This window comes from Sinohyriopsis cumingii, chromosome 8 (assembly GCF_028554795.1).
Source record: "Sinohyriopsis cumingii isolate HCF-2022 chromosome 8, ASM2855479v2, whole genome shotgun sequence".
NCBI lineage: Eukaryota > Metazoa > Mollusca > Bivalvia > Unionida > Unionidae > Sinohyriopsis > Sinohyriopsis cumingii.
Window position 1 is genome coordinate 59,114,949 of NC_142968.1, and position 15,061 is coordinate 59,130,009.

At 34.9% G+C, this 15,061-nt stretch overlaps 1 protein-coding gene across 8 annotated transcripts in view; it reads right to left on the reverse strand.

The window, feature by feature from the left end:
* Positions 1 to 1,255: 1,255 nt before the first annotated feature.
* Positions 1,256 to 15,061, reverse strand: part of LOC149793622 (uncharacterized) — a 40,411-nt gene continuing 26,605 nt past the window's right edge. For 7 of the 8 annotated variants that reach the window (XM_089967596.1, XM_089967595.1, XM_089967594.1 and 4 more), the window contains exons 5-6: positions 14,148 to 14,325; positions 1,256 to 3,427 (exon numbers count right to left, since the gene is read on the reverse strand). In XM_089967596.1, the coding sequence (XP_089823722.1) occupies positions 2,795 to 3,427; positions 14,148 to 14,325 (811 nt within the window). In that variant the 3' untranslated portion in view covers positions 1,256 to 2,794. Of the gene's footprint in view, positions 3,428 to 8,900; positions 8,951 to 14,147; positions 14,326 to 15,061 lie in introns of all 8 variants that reach the window. The other variant, XM_089967601.1, reaches the window with a different exon arrangement.

A 15,061-nucleotide genomic window follows, 5' to 3' on the forward strand; every position in this document is an offset into this window, starting at 1 on the left:
ACCTGTGGCAGAGTACCTCCCAGCTTCTGGTAGAGGACGACATTAAGAAGAGAAAGTGGGGTTGGATAGGACATGCACTGAGGTTGAACCCTCAAGGCAAGCGGAGAAGGGGACGACCAAGAAACACCTGGTGACGCGACCTTGAGGTGGACATCACTAAGCTGGGTCACACCTGGAGTCAGCTCGAGGGGATGGCACAGGACAGAAGCCTCTGGAGATCTTTTGTGGGCAGCCTATACCCCTGCAGGGGTGACAGGCAAAACTGAACTGAACTGATGTGTTCTTTCATTTAGCTTTGTTTGCCTTGTGAGAGTTCAACTTTGACAAAGGGATATGATGGTCCCAAATATGCTAATGATAGTTCAACACTAGTATAGCCTATTTTTCAGAATGATGTATGCTTGTTTGTTTGTATATGTGTGTATGTGTGTGTGTGTAAACTCTTCAATTCAGATTAATAACTGAAAAGAAAAGACCAGGTAGCAAGCTAAATGAGAGTACTGACCATTCCTTTCCTCAACCCAACCCATGGTGATGGTGTGGAATGTGTGGTTATGGTATTGGAGAGGAGGGAGGTCCACTACTGAAAAGAACTTAATAAGAATTATCAGGAAGTTTTGTTCTCTTTACTGAATATTATTCTTGCTGAGTCTTTGGAAAAATGCAGCTTTTATTAGAATTGCCAATTTTAATTTTCACCCTGCTGTTTTGTTTTGGTCTTTACACCTAAAATATCACAAGTCTGTATGCTAGTAAGAGTTGAGCGCATCAACAAAGAGTAAAGTTTGAAAACAAAAAACAAATATTTCAGATACTTTCCATAAAATCCAACCCAATATGCAATAGAAAGGCTCAACAAAAGATGTTTGCAGATATTGTACTTAATAGGTTTTAATAATAGCTCTCTGACAATATCTTATCCCATCTCTACTGCATTGTCCATAGTCTGATTAATAGAGCATGTTTTGTTGCTGGCTGCAGGAATTGAATCTTAATGGAATTTGGTTAGGCTATTTCTCACAGCAACTGGAAACACTTCATGGAAAAGAAGGTAACACTGGCCGACTTTTTACACCAATGACTTTATTATGCAAGGTTAAACCCATTGTAAAAGGCATTCTGTTACTGGTAAATCTCTAACTGTACATGTTTAAGAGGTCTGGGTGTTTATAGCATCACTATAAACTATTTGTTGACAAACAGACAGACAGACAGATAGATAGATATAAAAAAAACATTTAAAATGACAACTGTGTACGCATTATTAGATGTTGTTTATTTGCAATGAATTATATGGGTGTAATGATAATCAGAGATTCATAATCATTCCTGTTCTAAATTATTCAGAGGTGAATATTGATTCCTCCTTTAACTATTCCAATGTTAACATTCATTCCTGTTCTAAATTATTCAGACGTTAATATTCATTTGTTTACTAAACTATTGACTGACTAATAATTACCACTGTTGTAAAAGATTCATTAGTTTAAATTTATTCATTTAAAAAGGAGGCAACATGTTCCTTGCTAATCCCTATTGCTCCAGTTGCATCATAATGATAAATACGTTAAAGAAGGAAACACTCACTTTCTGTAAAAAGCACTGTTTTCTAATTTAGGGTGCACAATTTAAAACAATCTGGTGATTACTGACAAAGAGATTTTTGCAAATGAGTGAAACAGTTAAGTAAACCAAATGTTTACACCAAAAGCAGGATTTTGCGCCATACATGAGCCACATTAGCTAAGTGGTTAAGGCTTTGTGCCATACATGGGCCACATTGGCTAAGTGGTTAAGATTTTGCGCCTTACATGGGCCATATTAGCTAAGTGATTAAGATTTTATACTTTTACTAGAATAGCATCAGTTCAATTCTCAATGCTGGAATAAACTGGATCAGCTACCATTGTGTGTCTTTAGGCAAGACAATTTATTCTAATTGCCTTAGCATGATGTAACTTTTATGTTTTGAAAATTCACAATTAGCTTGTATCTTCTGATAACTAAAATTAAGAATTTTTAAACAAGGCCAAGTCTTTTCAAGTTCCATTTTTTGAATACAGTGAAACTGATCCAGCGCTTACTATTGTATTTATTATCATGGGTCTCAATTTTGCATATTTGTAGGTATTTATTTTTGTGGATTAACCTTAAAAATACCCCATATAAATACCAAAAAAGAATGAAACTATGATGAAAACAAGAGATGGTTGCTTCGATGGTTAAAAAGGACTACTACCTGTATGAGCACAAATCAAACACCTGTCATGATCAATCCTTTACACTCAACATCAATGGCAACTGAAGCAGCCAACAACACTAAGCAAATCAGTTACTGAAGAAAATGTGTATGATCTCTTCCTCAAAACACTCTCCATAAAGTTGCACCATCAATTACTTTCGGATGATCGTGGTGTTAACACTGGGTTAAGAGTGATAAAAATCAACTTAGATCCCTGTCTGATGTGATACTGTCATCATTTTACATTTGAACCAAATACTTCAACAGCTGTAACTTCCTCAACGCAATTTGCAAGCAGTATCAACATTTGATGTGTTCAGTGTCCACCAAAGTGCAAAGATGCTAACTAAACTGAAAAATGATATAAATGCTTTATAATACTTGTTTTAAAAGGGTGAAAATAAAATGTGCAAAATCTAACAGTTTTAACCAGATTACAGAAATAATATTGATTTACAAAATAGCTTTGTTGATCTCTGGGAATGAAACACAGCAAAAACAGGTGTGTATCTGTCTGTCTGTGTGCATGTGTGTGTTGGATGGACTAGTAAGCTATTTGCATCTCTGAATGGGCTTAAACGTTTTATCATCTATAAGCTCATAATCCATGTCCTTGTATATGGGAAGGTGATTTTTCCGATAATCATGCACATAATCATAAAGTTCCCGCACCACTCTGGGAATTGGTTCAAACTTGGCTAAGCTAGATATATCATCATTGTAGTTCCACTGACGAGGCCCCATAGTGTGGGCATGTCGAGGAGGCAGCCCTTCTTCAAGACGAGCTTGATAGTCCCTTTCTGTATCACGATCCATTTCCTCTCGACTTGGGAGCACCAATGAACCATTAAGAACTGACAAGACAAACCTGACCTGACAATGGAATAATGGGAAAGGGCAGATGGTCTTACAAATGCCAATGAAAGACAATGTATGGAACTGTGTATGAATAAGGTGCTTATACAGTGGAGTTATCCGTTCTTCTTCAAGCCTCAAATTACACTCCTCTGTGAGGAAAGGGAAGTTATACCTGTAGCCAGTGCAAAGAACCAGGGCATCTATCTCAACTTCCTCATTGTTACTGAATACCACAGAATTCTTTCTTAGGTACTTGATGCTGGGCCTCTGCTCAACATTGGATGGAAGATCTGTTGTAAGGAAAGGCTTGTCATGACTGAGATAAACCTGAAAAAATAATTTCATTCAAGTAGATTTTGTATACATAAAACTAGCATACTTGCAAACACACTCCCACCCACCCCTGGTATAAATAAAAAATGTAGAAAAATGTGAAAAATTGTTACTATGTCAAGAAAAATCTAACTTGGTCATTTACATATGCATAGAAACATATATACCCAGCTCTGATGGTCAGATATAAATGAACTTTGGTTATCTGTGTTAAAAAGTTTTTTCAAAACAACATACAAACTTGTTTTACTTGAGTATGAAGAGAAAAGATAAGGCGAGAACTGCACTTGTTTTTTTTCTTCAATCTACGCAAAACATATAAAATAAATGTCAATAACAAATCTAATGGTTTAGAATCCAATCTATTGATCAAGATTTGTAAATTGGCTGGTCTGATGTCATGGTTCTGTCACACATATGCTGCATATATTTAGTCTCCTATCAAGGGCTTCTTCTTAAGGACCACATTATAGACTTCATTAGTCTCATATTAAGGATTTCTTGAGTACCATATTATGGACTTCATTAGTCTCATATTAAGGATTTCTTGAGTACCATATTATGGACTTCATTAGTCTCCTATTAAGGATTTTTTGAGTACCATATTATGGACTTCATTAGTCTCATATTAAGGATTTCTTGAGTACCATATTATGGACTTCATTAGTCTCATATTAAGGATTTCTTGAGTACCATATTATGGACTTCATTAGTCTCCTATTAAGGATTTCTTGAGTACCATATTATGGACTTCTTTATTCTCATATTAAGGACTTTTGCATTGTAAATAAAAAAACACAAGTGCAACTCTACTATGATTACTAATACTAAAGAAAAATGCAACATGTACAAAACAAGAACAAAACTGTATAACTCTACTTGGCTTACACGATCTACAAACCCTTAAATTATTGTTTAATCTGCTATATAGCGACATCAGGGGAAAAAATGCACAAAAATTTACAGAATGGTGAAAGATACATGGCTTGAAACCAGAAGCCTATCATTATGTGTTAAACATTTACCAAAATACAAGATTCACACCAAAAAATTCCCAATTCTAGGAATGGCTCTACCCTCCATTTTATTGCTGGAATCATTCTTGTCCTACGTCAATATGAACATCATCCAGGATGAGTAGAAATGGAGATATTTAAGATGTCACCATGGCAGCTGTATTAGAAGTCAAATTAGCAGAAGTTTCATTTGAACCAACTAGACTTCATAAGATGAGAATAGTTTGGAAAAACTCTATGTCATTAAACTTTCCATTTAGGAGGAATAGAGATAATAAGACTTTCAAGATGGCCACCTTAAAAAGTTAATAGTTTTCACTATACCAGTTTTGTATGTTATGCTATTCAGAAATATATATATATATATATATATATATATATATATATATATATATATATATATATATATATAGTGGCTCCATACATATCATGGTTATGGACACCAACTGCTGCATTATAACGAGGTAGTGCTGCAATGAGCAATTTTTGTACTTGGCCAAGATCATTAAGTTTGCATACTACCAACAAATGTGCCTGCTATGCAGCACTTGACATTCTCTACCTTGTTCAAAACCAGACTAGCATTTTCTGCACACTAATCCTTGTATATGCAACAGTGGCGTTTGTCAAATTGTCAAATGCAAAACTACAAAAATGATGTATACCTGTGAACGAGGAAAAAAGTTAAGGAACAATAGGTAATATATGTTCCGATAACTATGATGTAGATTAAAAAGAAACAGGTCTTCTTGGTTTTTGACGACTAACTCTTTTATGCCACAAAAGCTGTAAATATGATCAAGTAACAAAATCCTGAGATCATATTTGCAATTAAAATATAGAGCAGATCATCACCTCAGCTGTCTGGGGGACATTTTTTATGGTGGTCCCATTTCCACAATTACAAAATGGGAATTAATCAAGTTTTGGCCTGGTTTTGTGCTTTATGGCACAGCAACACATGTTGGTTATTTGTGCCAAGGCAATTGGAATAAAGTGCCTTGCCCAATGGATGTGTGATGTGATGTGATTTTGATTTTTAACATAGTTTTAACAATTTTTCAGTCATATCACTACAATGTCTGCAGTGTGGCAGTTTATAGTGATGTCTAGTACTGGGGCGTCATGTTGTAGACATGTAGCATGATGTCCCACCCAGTCACATTATCCTGACACCAGGCCGACCAGTTCTAACACTAACCTCTTAATGCTGAGTGCCAAGCGAGGCAGCTGTTAGTACCATTTGTGTAAGTCTCTGGTATGACTCGGCTGGGAAGCGAACTCACGACCTACCACATCCGAGGCAGACGCTCTAACCACTAGGCCACCGGATCGGTTGCCTTGCCCATAGGACACAAGTGTAGAGCAAATTATTATTCTGTGCATGTTTATAGGCTGATTGCTGGAAAAAATAAATAAGTTTGTGTCCTTTTTCCTTCATGTAAAAGTAGGCCAAGATAATTCACATCACAGAATGTCAGTGACACTTCTATAGGTGGCTCTCACCAGATAATATGTACTTTTGAGAGAGTGATGTATGTAAGGTGAAGTAGTTCGCATTTAAAACATGCACAGTGGAGAGAATGTTTGCATACCTCTATGCTACATTAATGTAATGTGGATGATATTTCTTTTGGATATTGTACTTTTGGAAATTTTACATGATTTAAGCACACTGCTAACTAAAATGACTGCTCCCTTGTGTTAAAAAAATCAGTCTGAATTAGTCTAAAGTACACTATACATAGCAGCTATTAAAATAGGGAAAATGCAATGAATGAATTACCAAATATATAAAATGTAAAAAAAGTTATCGGCTTTTTTATACAATTTACCTCTGAAGTTCAGGAAGTGAAAATGACCAAGTAGAGCTAGTACTTTTTTGAAAGGTGCACATTTGAAGTAAGGCCAAGCTGTATACTCTATAACTCATAGTACACCCATCAATCATACACCAAAATAAAGGGAATTAAAGGTTCTTTGCATTATACCTAAGATATACAAGGTCTTTTTTAAATAGCCAGTATAACCAGTGAGGAAAGTCAGGGACATTCTTTTTCTTTAAAATCCTAACTCTATGCAAAATGCGAAACTGTATAGTGCCACCTTAAAGAAATATAAAAATGTTTGCAATTATTTTTTTTTATTTTCATATAATTATGTATGATGTTCTGAATAAAATGGTACATTCATATTGATGTTAAGCATGAAAATAAGCTAATTATGATCATTTTTCTCTTGCTTACATAATTTGCCATGAGGTATGTTTGTGTGAGTAGTGACCTTAATTATGGGGAAATTAGAAGTCTTAGAATATAGGAGTAGAGTCAATTTAAATTTAAAACTGTTGCAGTAAGTGACAGAAATATATGGTGAAAATGTTTCTTTTCATTTATTTGCAATGAAATAAAAAATAAATGAAGAGAAAGTGAATTCGCTTCTTCCATATTAAACAGTAGGCAAATATTTTACACTTTGACCTTTATGAACCTGATGAGTTACCTCCCTTATCTAATTGTAAAATTCATTGTTGATATCTCAGAAATAATTCTGGCTAGTTTCATGTTCCTGTCATTCAGCATAACATTGGTTGCTATGTTTACAAAATGTAATGTGCATTCTTAAAATAGCTCACTTTTATCATGGGGGGGGTAGGCTGGACTTGTTAGAGACTCTGACACTCATAAATACTGTTCTGTGGGGGAAAAGGAAGGAGGATTATTCAAAAGGATTGTTTTGATGCTTGCAACTTAAATGTTTCAGCCATATAAACATAATTAAATCATACAAAAATAATACCTATATCTTCTTTATGGTGGCGCTCACCAGATAATATGTACTTTTGAGAGAGTGACGTATGTAAGGTAAAGTAGTTCGCATTTAAAACATGCACAGTGGAGAGAATGTTTGCATACCTCTATGCTACATTAATGTAATGTGGATGATATTTCTTTTGGATATTGTACTTTTGGAAATTTTACATGATTTAAGCACACTGCTAACTAAAATGACTGCTCCCTTGTGTTAAAAATTCAGTCTGAATTAGTCTAAAGTACACTATACATAGCAGCTATTAAAATAGGGAAAATGAATTTTGCCAGACTAGACAATACCAGCTTCTGAAAGTGCAATGAATGAATTACCAAATATATAAAATGTAAAAAAAGTTATTGGCTCTTTTTTATACAATTTACCTCTGAAGTTCAGGAAGTGAAAATGACCAAGTAGAGCTAGCACTTTTTTGAAAGGTGCACATTTGAAGTAAGGCCAAGCTGTATACTCTATAACTCATAGTACACCCATCAATCATACACCAAAATAAAGGGAATTAAAGGTTCTTTGCATTATGTCTAAGATATACAAGGTCTTTTTTAAATAGCCAGTATAACCAGTGAGGAAAGCCGGGGACATTGTTTTTCTTTAAAATCCTAACCCTATGCAAAATGCGAAACTGTATAGCGCCACCATAGTAACTCTAATTTTGAGGTAACTATTTGACTGAAGACAGCAATTTCACAAAATCATAGCAAGACAATTTTTAAAATTTCATAAAGTTTAATGAGGATTTCTTTTCATTTCAAACATGTAGTAAAATAGCTGTTTTAGGTAAATGTTTTGAACATGCTCAATATTTACCTCCCTATACTTACTTTTCCTTTTGCCCCCACCATTTACCCTATTCAGGTGGTGGAAACAAGTCACCCCACTGTAAACTTTTAGTACAGTATGGACCCTGTTATTTTTCTGCTTGTTTAGCAAATAAAGGAAATAACACTTAAGGATTAGATTTGAAACAGATATAAGACTTAAATATTCCATGCTATCTATGTTGCTTTGTACTTTAATTCTCTTGACTAATCAAGCTTCCTTTTGGCATTCCTTGTGAATCAACTTTGATGACTGACATACCCTGTCAATCAATCTTGATGACTAGCATTCAATGTCAATGAACCTTGATGACTGGTATATCCTGTCAATCAACCTTGATGATTGGTATACCATGTCAATCAACATTGATGATTAGCATACCTTGTTCATCAACTTTGATGATTTTCATTCCTTGTCAATCAACTTTAATGACTGGCACACTCTATCAATCAACCTTGATAACTGGCGTACCCTATCAATCAACCTTGATAACTGGCGTACCCTATCAATCAACCTTGACAACTGGAATATCCTGTTGATCAACCATGATGATTAGCATACCTTGTCAATCAACCGTAATGACTAGCATTCCTTGTCAATCAATGTTAATGACTGACACATGGAATATCCTCTGGATCAACTTTGATGATTGGGATGATGCAATATTGTCCCACTGTCCAATTTCAAAGCTAATGAAAGAAATACAAACTTGTTGACAAGCCCATGTTTCTCAGTCAACATGTCTCCAGCAGGTGCAGCAAGCAGACCTGGTTATTTTTAACCTGTATACACATGCCACTTACCTTGCTCTGCTTAGTTGTTGTAGTACTGATTCAGCCACATATAGCCAAACCTGTAAATAGCAGCCACCCACTGAGAAAAGGCTAGAAGTGACATTTGTACAAAGGTGACCTTTGTATGAAGGTTCACCTTTCAATCTTGGTTTATGAAGAAATTTAGCACACTAAATACTATTATTATTTTGTGCACTAATCAACAAAATCAAACATGTATATATGTATATTTTTTTCTCTCACAAAGTTATATTCCATTCAATATTACTGTATTCTGCTTACTTTGATCCATGTCATAAATTAAATCAGTGACTCTTTTAAAAAAAATCACTGATCTTTTTTTTTGCAAAATGACAAAACACTTATTTCAAATGACACCTAACATATGATTGTGAAAGATTGAACTGACTCTTTACTCTGCTAAGGTGTAATTAGGCTCAGAAACAGCTGTTTACACTTCAAACACTATCTGGATTAACCAGTTCTTCAGCTCACTAAGATCAAAAGACAGTTGGCTCATGTGAGAGGTCCGTGATGAATGAAAAGAAGCTTCATGTTGTTATTGTTAGTAACCCATGAACCAAAACTTCGCCTGCACTAAAGACAAGTTTTGTAAATACTGAATGACCCCTGACCCTTTATAAAAAGGGATGCATGTTGTATCTCTCAAAGGATGAATTCTTATATTGGAGATCTTTAATTTGCAGGCATATAAAACAGATGCAGATACTGAATTATACCGGATACATTGACACAAAAGGTACTCCTGTTTATGCTACGACAGCATGAATACTTGTACCCACCATCCAGCAAACAAACTGTTTTATACCCTATCTTCTAATAATAAAAACATCCTGGCTTTCGAATCTGACTGGTGACCACGATATGATGGTGACCCATTTGAACAGGTTTGACGATATTTCTAAACTTGATAGAGTCAAGTTAGATTTACCCCCACTATCTTGATAAACTTTACAAATTAAATGTATGTGTGATTGGGAGAGATAGAGATAAAGGCTGGTGGTCATTAACTTAAAGATATAGAGCACAGATTTACATAATACTGACTTTGTACAGTGGTTGCTGTAATCCATCTATTTCATCTTTAACAACTTTGAAATTCTTTTAATTATGGTTCCTATGATATAGTCTGATTTCAAAATAAAACAAAATGTAAACTTTTGTGTAATGATGTTATTTTGAATACTGTATTTGTCACCTTATGAACTGAGAGAGAGAAAGAGGCATGGGGAGTCAATAATTTATATGCCAAAAGCAACAAAAACTACTGATGAACATTATAAATGACTTGTCTTGGAAACCTTGAAAGATTCAATGTTGCCTAAAGAATTTGTGGTTTTTCATATATATATTGTACACACACACACACACACACACACACAATAAAACTGAAGCAACATCTACCCGAAGCAGCAAAGTATTTGAACCTGTCTCTCTTGTTGTTGTTGTTGTAGATTTTAACACCATTTTTAAGAACAAGACAGGTATACATGCATGGTTCCCACACTTTTCTAAAGATAAATTTCCAGGTCATTTCCAGGATTTTTTCCAGGATGAAATTACTTTTTCCAAGGTTCAGATATCATCATTACTGAATGGAATTAATGAACATTTTAGATTAAAAACATGCATTTTCTAAATCTAAAGATGTTTCTCTTTCAAGGCTCTCCAAAAACGCCGAAGTCAGAAAAGATGATCATGTACAAAACCACAAAATGTATCACATGAAACGAGTTTGATTATATTCCTATTAACTGGCACGTAAAGTCATTTCAGTGTACAGAATAAAAATTCTAACTTTATTTTGCTACATTATACTGCTAAACAGGAACAACATAATGAACATAAATTATGTTTTGTTTCCTTTCAAACATTTAATTCTAAAGAATTCTATAGCAATATATATATGCATCTCATAGCAAGTAACATTTCCTATTACAGTATAAAAGAAAACAATAAACGCAAATAATTATGATCTTGTAACAAAGAGTTTAACCCTGAATTTATCTGTGCCAATAAAATCCCAAACAAGAGTTTTCAAAGAACCTAATCTCCTTAACCCTTTACCTCATGCAAGCGTCTTTGGACGCCTCTACTCCATTCGTATGGAAGCGCCTTCTGACACCTCTATTCCATTCGCATGGAAGCGCATTTTAATGCGTGCTGTAAACATCAGCCCTTTTGAGCTGGTTTTCGTTGCGCCACCTTCAGGGAAAAAACCCCTATTAGATACTACATTCATTTCTGCGAATGACAATTATGTCAGATCACGTGGTCACTGCTTATGCACTGATCGATATCTGCTATTTAAAGTAACTGGGTCATAATCTCCACTTTCCAAAATGGCGGTCACGGATTTCATTCAGTACTTACGAAGTTCTCATGATTAGAATCACAACTATGAAAGATTCAATAACTTAGGTAAAGGCTCTGATATTGATGTAGGCAGCAATTAGATTTTATAAATTATCAAATTTAGATGACTTAGTGATGTAGACACAGATGAAAAACTTGTAAATTTCGAGTATGAGAAATGGCAGCTATGGTTGGTCACGCGGCCTCACTGACATGACGGTGAACGAGTTCTCTCAAGATTTTAAAGCACAAAAAATTCTTCCATGAAAAATAATTACATAGCTATAACAATCAGACTTTATTCTTAAATTTTTCCACATATAATAGATGTGTATCAAAAATGTAAAATGGTTAAAACTGCTGTTAAATGTAACATATACTACATTGCTTAACAGTTCACAGGCAGGCCTATGCATATGGAGTCGACTAGGTAACAAGTGTTCTATTTATAGCGTGCTGCACTATGTAACTATGCTCTATGAGGTAAAGGGTTAAGACGATCTGGTTAAAAATCCATCATTTAAAAAACATTTTCAAAAGGGTTGATTTAAATTTTGACAAAAGACCTTCAACATTATATACTGTTGTATAAACAAGGATTGCATTTTCTGTAAAATCAACTTATCTTCTTATAATTCTTTAAACCAGTCCCCAAACCTGTACTGATACAGGGGCTCATATTGTTTTATAATATATAATACAAAAAAACGACAATTTGTCATTTCAGCTCTGAGATTCAACAATTTGGACTACAAATTTGGCTTAAAACATACAGCAGTCCGTTTTCTAATCTGAATTTCCTCCGAATATTCGCACCCCATTTTTCATATTTGGACATTTAGTTTGGGGTGTGGGTTCATTGCAACTACATATTGAAAATTTGGAATTTGCTGCCACCATGCGGTAGTGACATATGGTAGTCACTTACCAGCCGGCCTAGACAATTTAAATTTGTTATATCAACTCATACTGCATAAAATGGATAGGAAAATGATTTATTTTCTCAGAAATGGCAAGTATTATAATTGTTATGTCATTAGTCCACTGACAGACAAGATGAAACTACGGCTTAGATGAAACCTGATCCAGTACTCGCCATTTGCATTACTAGTCACATGACTTCACAAATCTCAAATGACGACACTGGAAGTCCAATAGTCACGTGATATCAACAACAAACTTCTTTATAATGTTGTTGTACAGAAATTCAATTATATTGAATGAAAGTTAGATACTTTTTGTAAAAACCAGCAATCTGGCCAGTCTGATTTATCAAGCAGAGAGCACATGTCAATGTGGTAGTCACGTGATACAGCAAAACTCCAGAAGTTTTTCTTGGAATATATAAATATGGAGAATTTTGTGTTCTTTCATTTTTGTATTTTTATTACAACCAGTAAACAACTTTTCTTTAATATTTTTTTCTTTCTCTACAACATTTGAAAATGTGGGCTGTTAGATTTGTGTACTCATGAGACTAGCAATGCAAATCGCGAGTACCAGGTCACATTTCATCAATGATGTAGTTTTATCTTGTCTTTTAGCATATTAAAGACATAACAATTTTAATACAAATTCTGAGAAAATAAGTAATTTTCATATCGATTTTATGTATGTATCACTTCATCTAACAATGTTTAAAGTTTGCTAGGCCATCTGGTAAGCGGCTATGCTTTGTCACCACCATGTTGGTCTCTTGTGATGCTAGACTGGTTTTCATACCTTCCATGTAAGGAAAGATATGGATATCGAGCTGACTTTGAAAACAAAAGTCTAGCAGACGAATCTAATCCACTGGGCATTTGGATTGACCAGCATATATGCTTATTGCAAGAAACCAAATGACTCATATTGCACCCTCCGAATATTCTGGTTAGAACTTGAAAAATTTAACTCAACGATCAGTTTAGTTATGACTCAATTATGTGACTGTTTCGGGTATCAAGTGGTGGCAGAAAATTCCCAGGTTCTTCCTGACTTTCATCAATATGCGAAATTCAAGGACTTTTCACGGCCAGGAATTTTTTTTATCATTTCTCCTGACTTTTTCCTGATTTCCTGGTAGTGTGGGAACCCTGTACATGGCGGCCAGTATAAATGGTGGAAGAACCCTGGAAACCCCAGGAAGAACCACCGACACCGCGAGCTACTGGCAAGCTTTCTAACAAACCCATGTTAGCCGAGCCTGAGACTCAAACCCATGCAGACAAAGTGGAGATGGGATGATCTTGGTAAATGTTTTTTTTTAATATGGAAGTAAACTATATTCTTCTGTGCAGAATTTTAGGATGATCAAACCTGCAGATTTTTAAACTGTTTGCTGATTTGTGGCAGATTAGGCAATTTTTTTATTTTCTTATCCTTTGTACAATTTTTGGCAGTCATGATTTTTTCAAGGAATTTTCAGTATAATAAAATCATAATGTTGAATCCTGAAACGGACACTATGAATGACTGATGAAAGATTATAAGTAGATCATGAAACAAACATCCACCTTAAGTCAGTCGAGAAACAGTAATTGCAAGAATTTCTTTGTATAAGGGACAACAGTTTTTAGCAAGCTTTGTTCTCTACTGAATCCCCAGAGACTGCATTCTCTTGAATAATGACCATTAACAAGTCCACTCTCTGTACCTGCTGGGGACAACCTGATGTGAAAGCATGCTGGCTAGTAAAAATGTTAGCCCTACTAAATTTGAAACTGCTGCAGTAGGTACAACAATGCTGCATCGGCCAATTGGCAAGGCTGACTGACAGGGTAAGCCAAAACGAAGCTAGTGGGCAGTCATGGGCAACATAAATATAGCCCAATACCCTGCACTGCTAGTATCAACAATGAAATGTTCAAGCCTTTATTGCTGTAGTTTTAGATCTTCCACCTGTTTAGCTTTCAGTGCTATGTCCATGCTGATATCTTGTCCTGAGGCAGCAGCACCAAGACAGACAACACGAAGATCTGCATAACTCTCTGGCTCTCGATAGTCATGACTGTGAATCACTTGACCAGCAAAATCCTTCAGTCCCACAATATCTGGATACAGAGGCACAGAGTAATGCCTGGAAAAATAAAACAGGTTTTGGATCACATGACCAGCAAGTCCTTCAGTCCCGCAATATCTAGATACAAAGGCACAGAGTAATGTCTTGAAGAAAAAAAAGGGGCCTTGAAGATGTTTTCAAAATCAGCTGTAGTGCAAGAAAAGGGTGCACAAATTTAGTGATAAATAATTACCAGACTCTATTTCTTCTGCACTCTGGTCAACCTATATGTACTTGTCTTGCATTTATGTTGAAGACGAGGCAAAAATGTACCTAGTATCAATTTACAAGGAAAACTAATATTTGTACTTATTGCCTTTTGGTTCTGAAATATAGCCAACACATGATTGTCCATTTTTTTTTGTTCATGGGAAACTGCTGTCTGAATGTCCTGTTAAGTTTATAAATGCAATATTTCTCAACAGAAACATTCAACAGTAACATTCAAACAAATTGGGGTATTTTTGATGTCATTGTGTAGTGATACATTCAATCTCTGAGATTATAAATGATTCCTGTATAAATTTAACATCTATAAACTAAACTTTTCATTTTCTTATCATAATATAGTCAAGATATTAGTATTGTATATTAATATATTTATGGGAACATGCTTTCTATGATAAAACATTCTTTCAAAAGATTATATGTTGATCAAAAAGGAAGGTTTTGGTGGGTTTTGATTTTTTTCTGTGGGACTGCAAAGGAAAATTTTACTAAATGGTGAGAAGGTTGAATGTTCCTTGACCTAAAT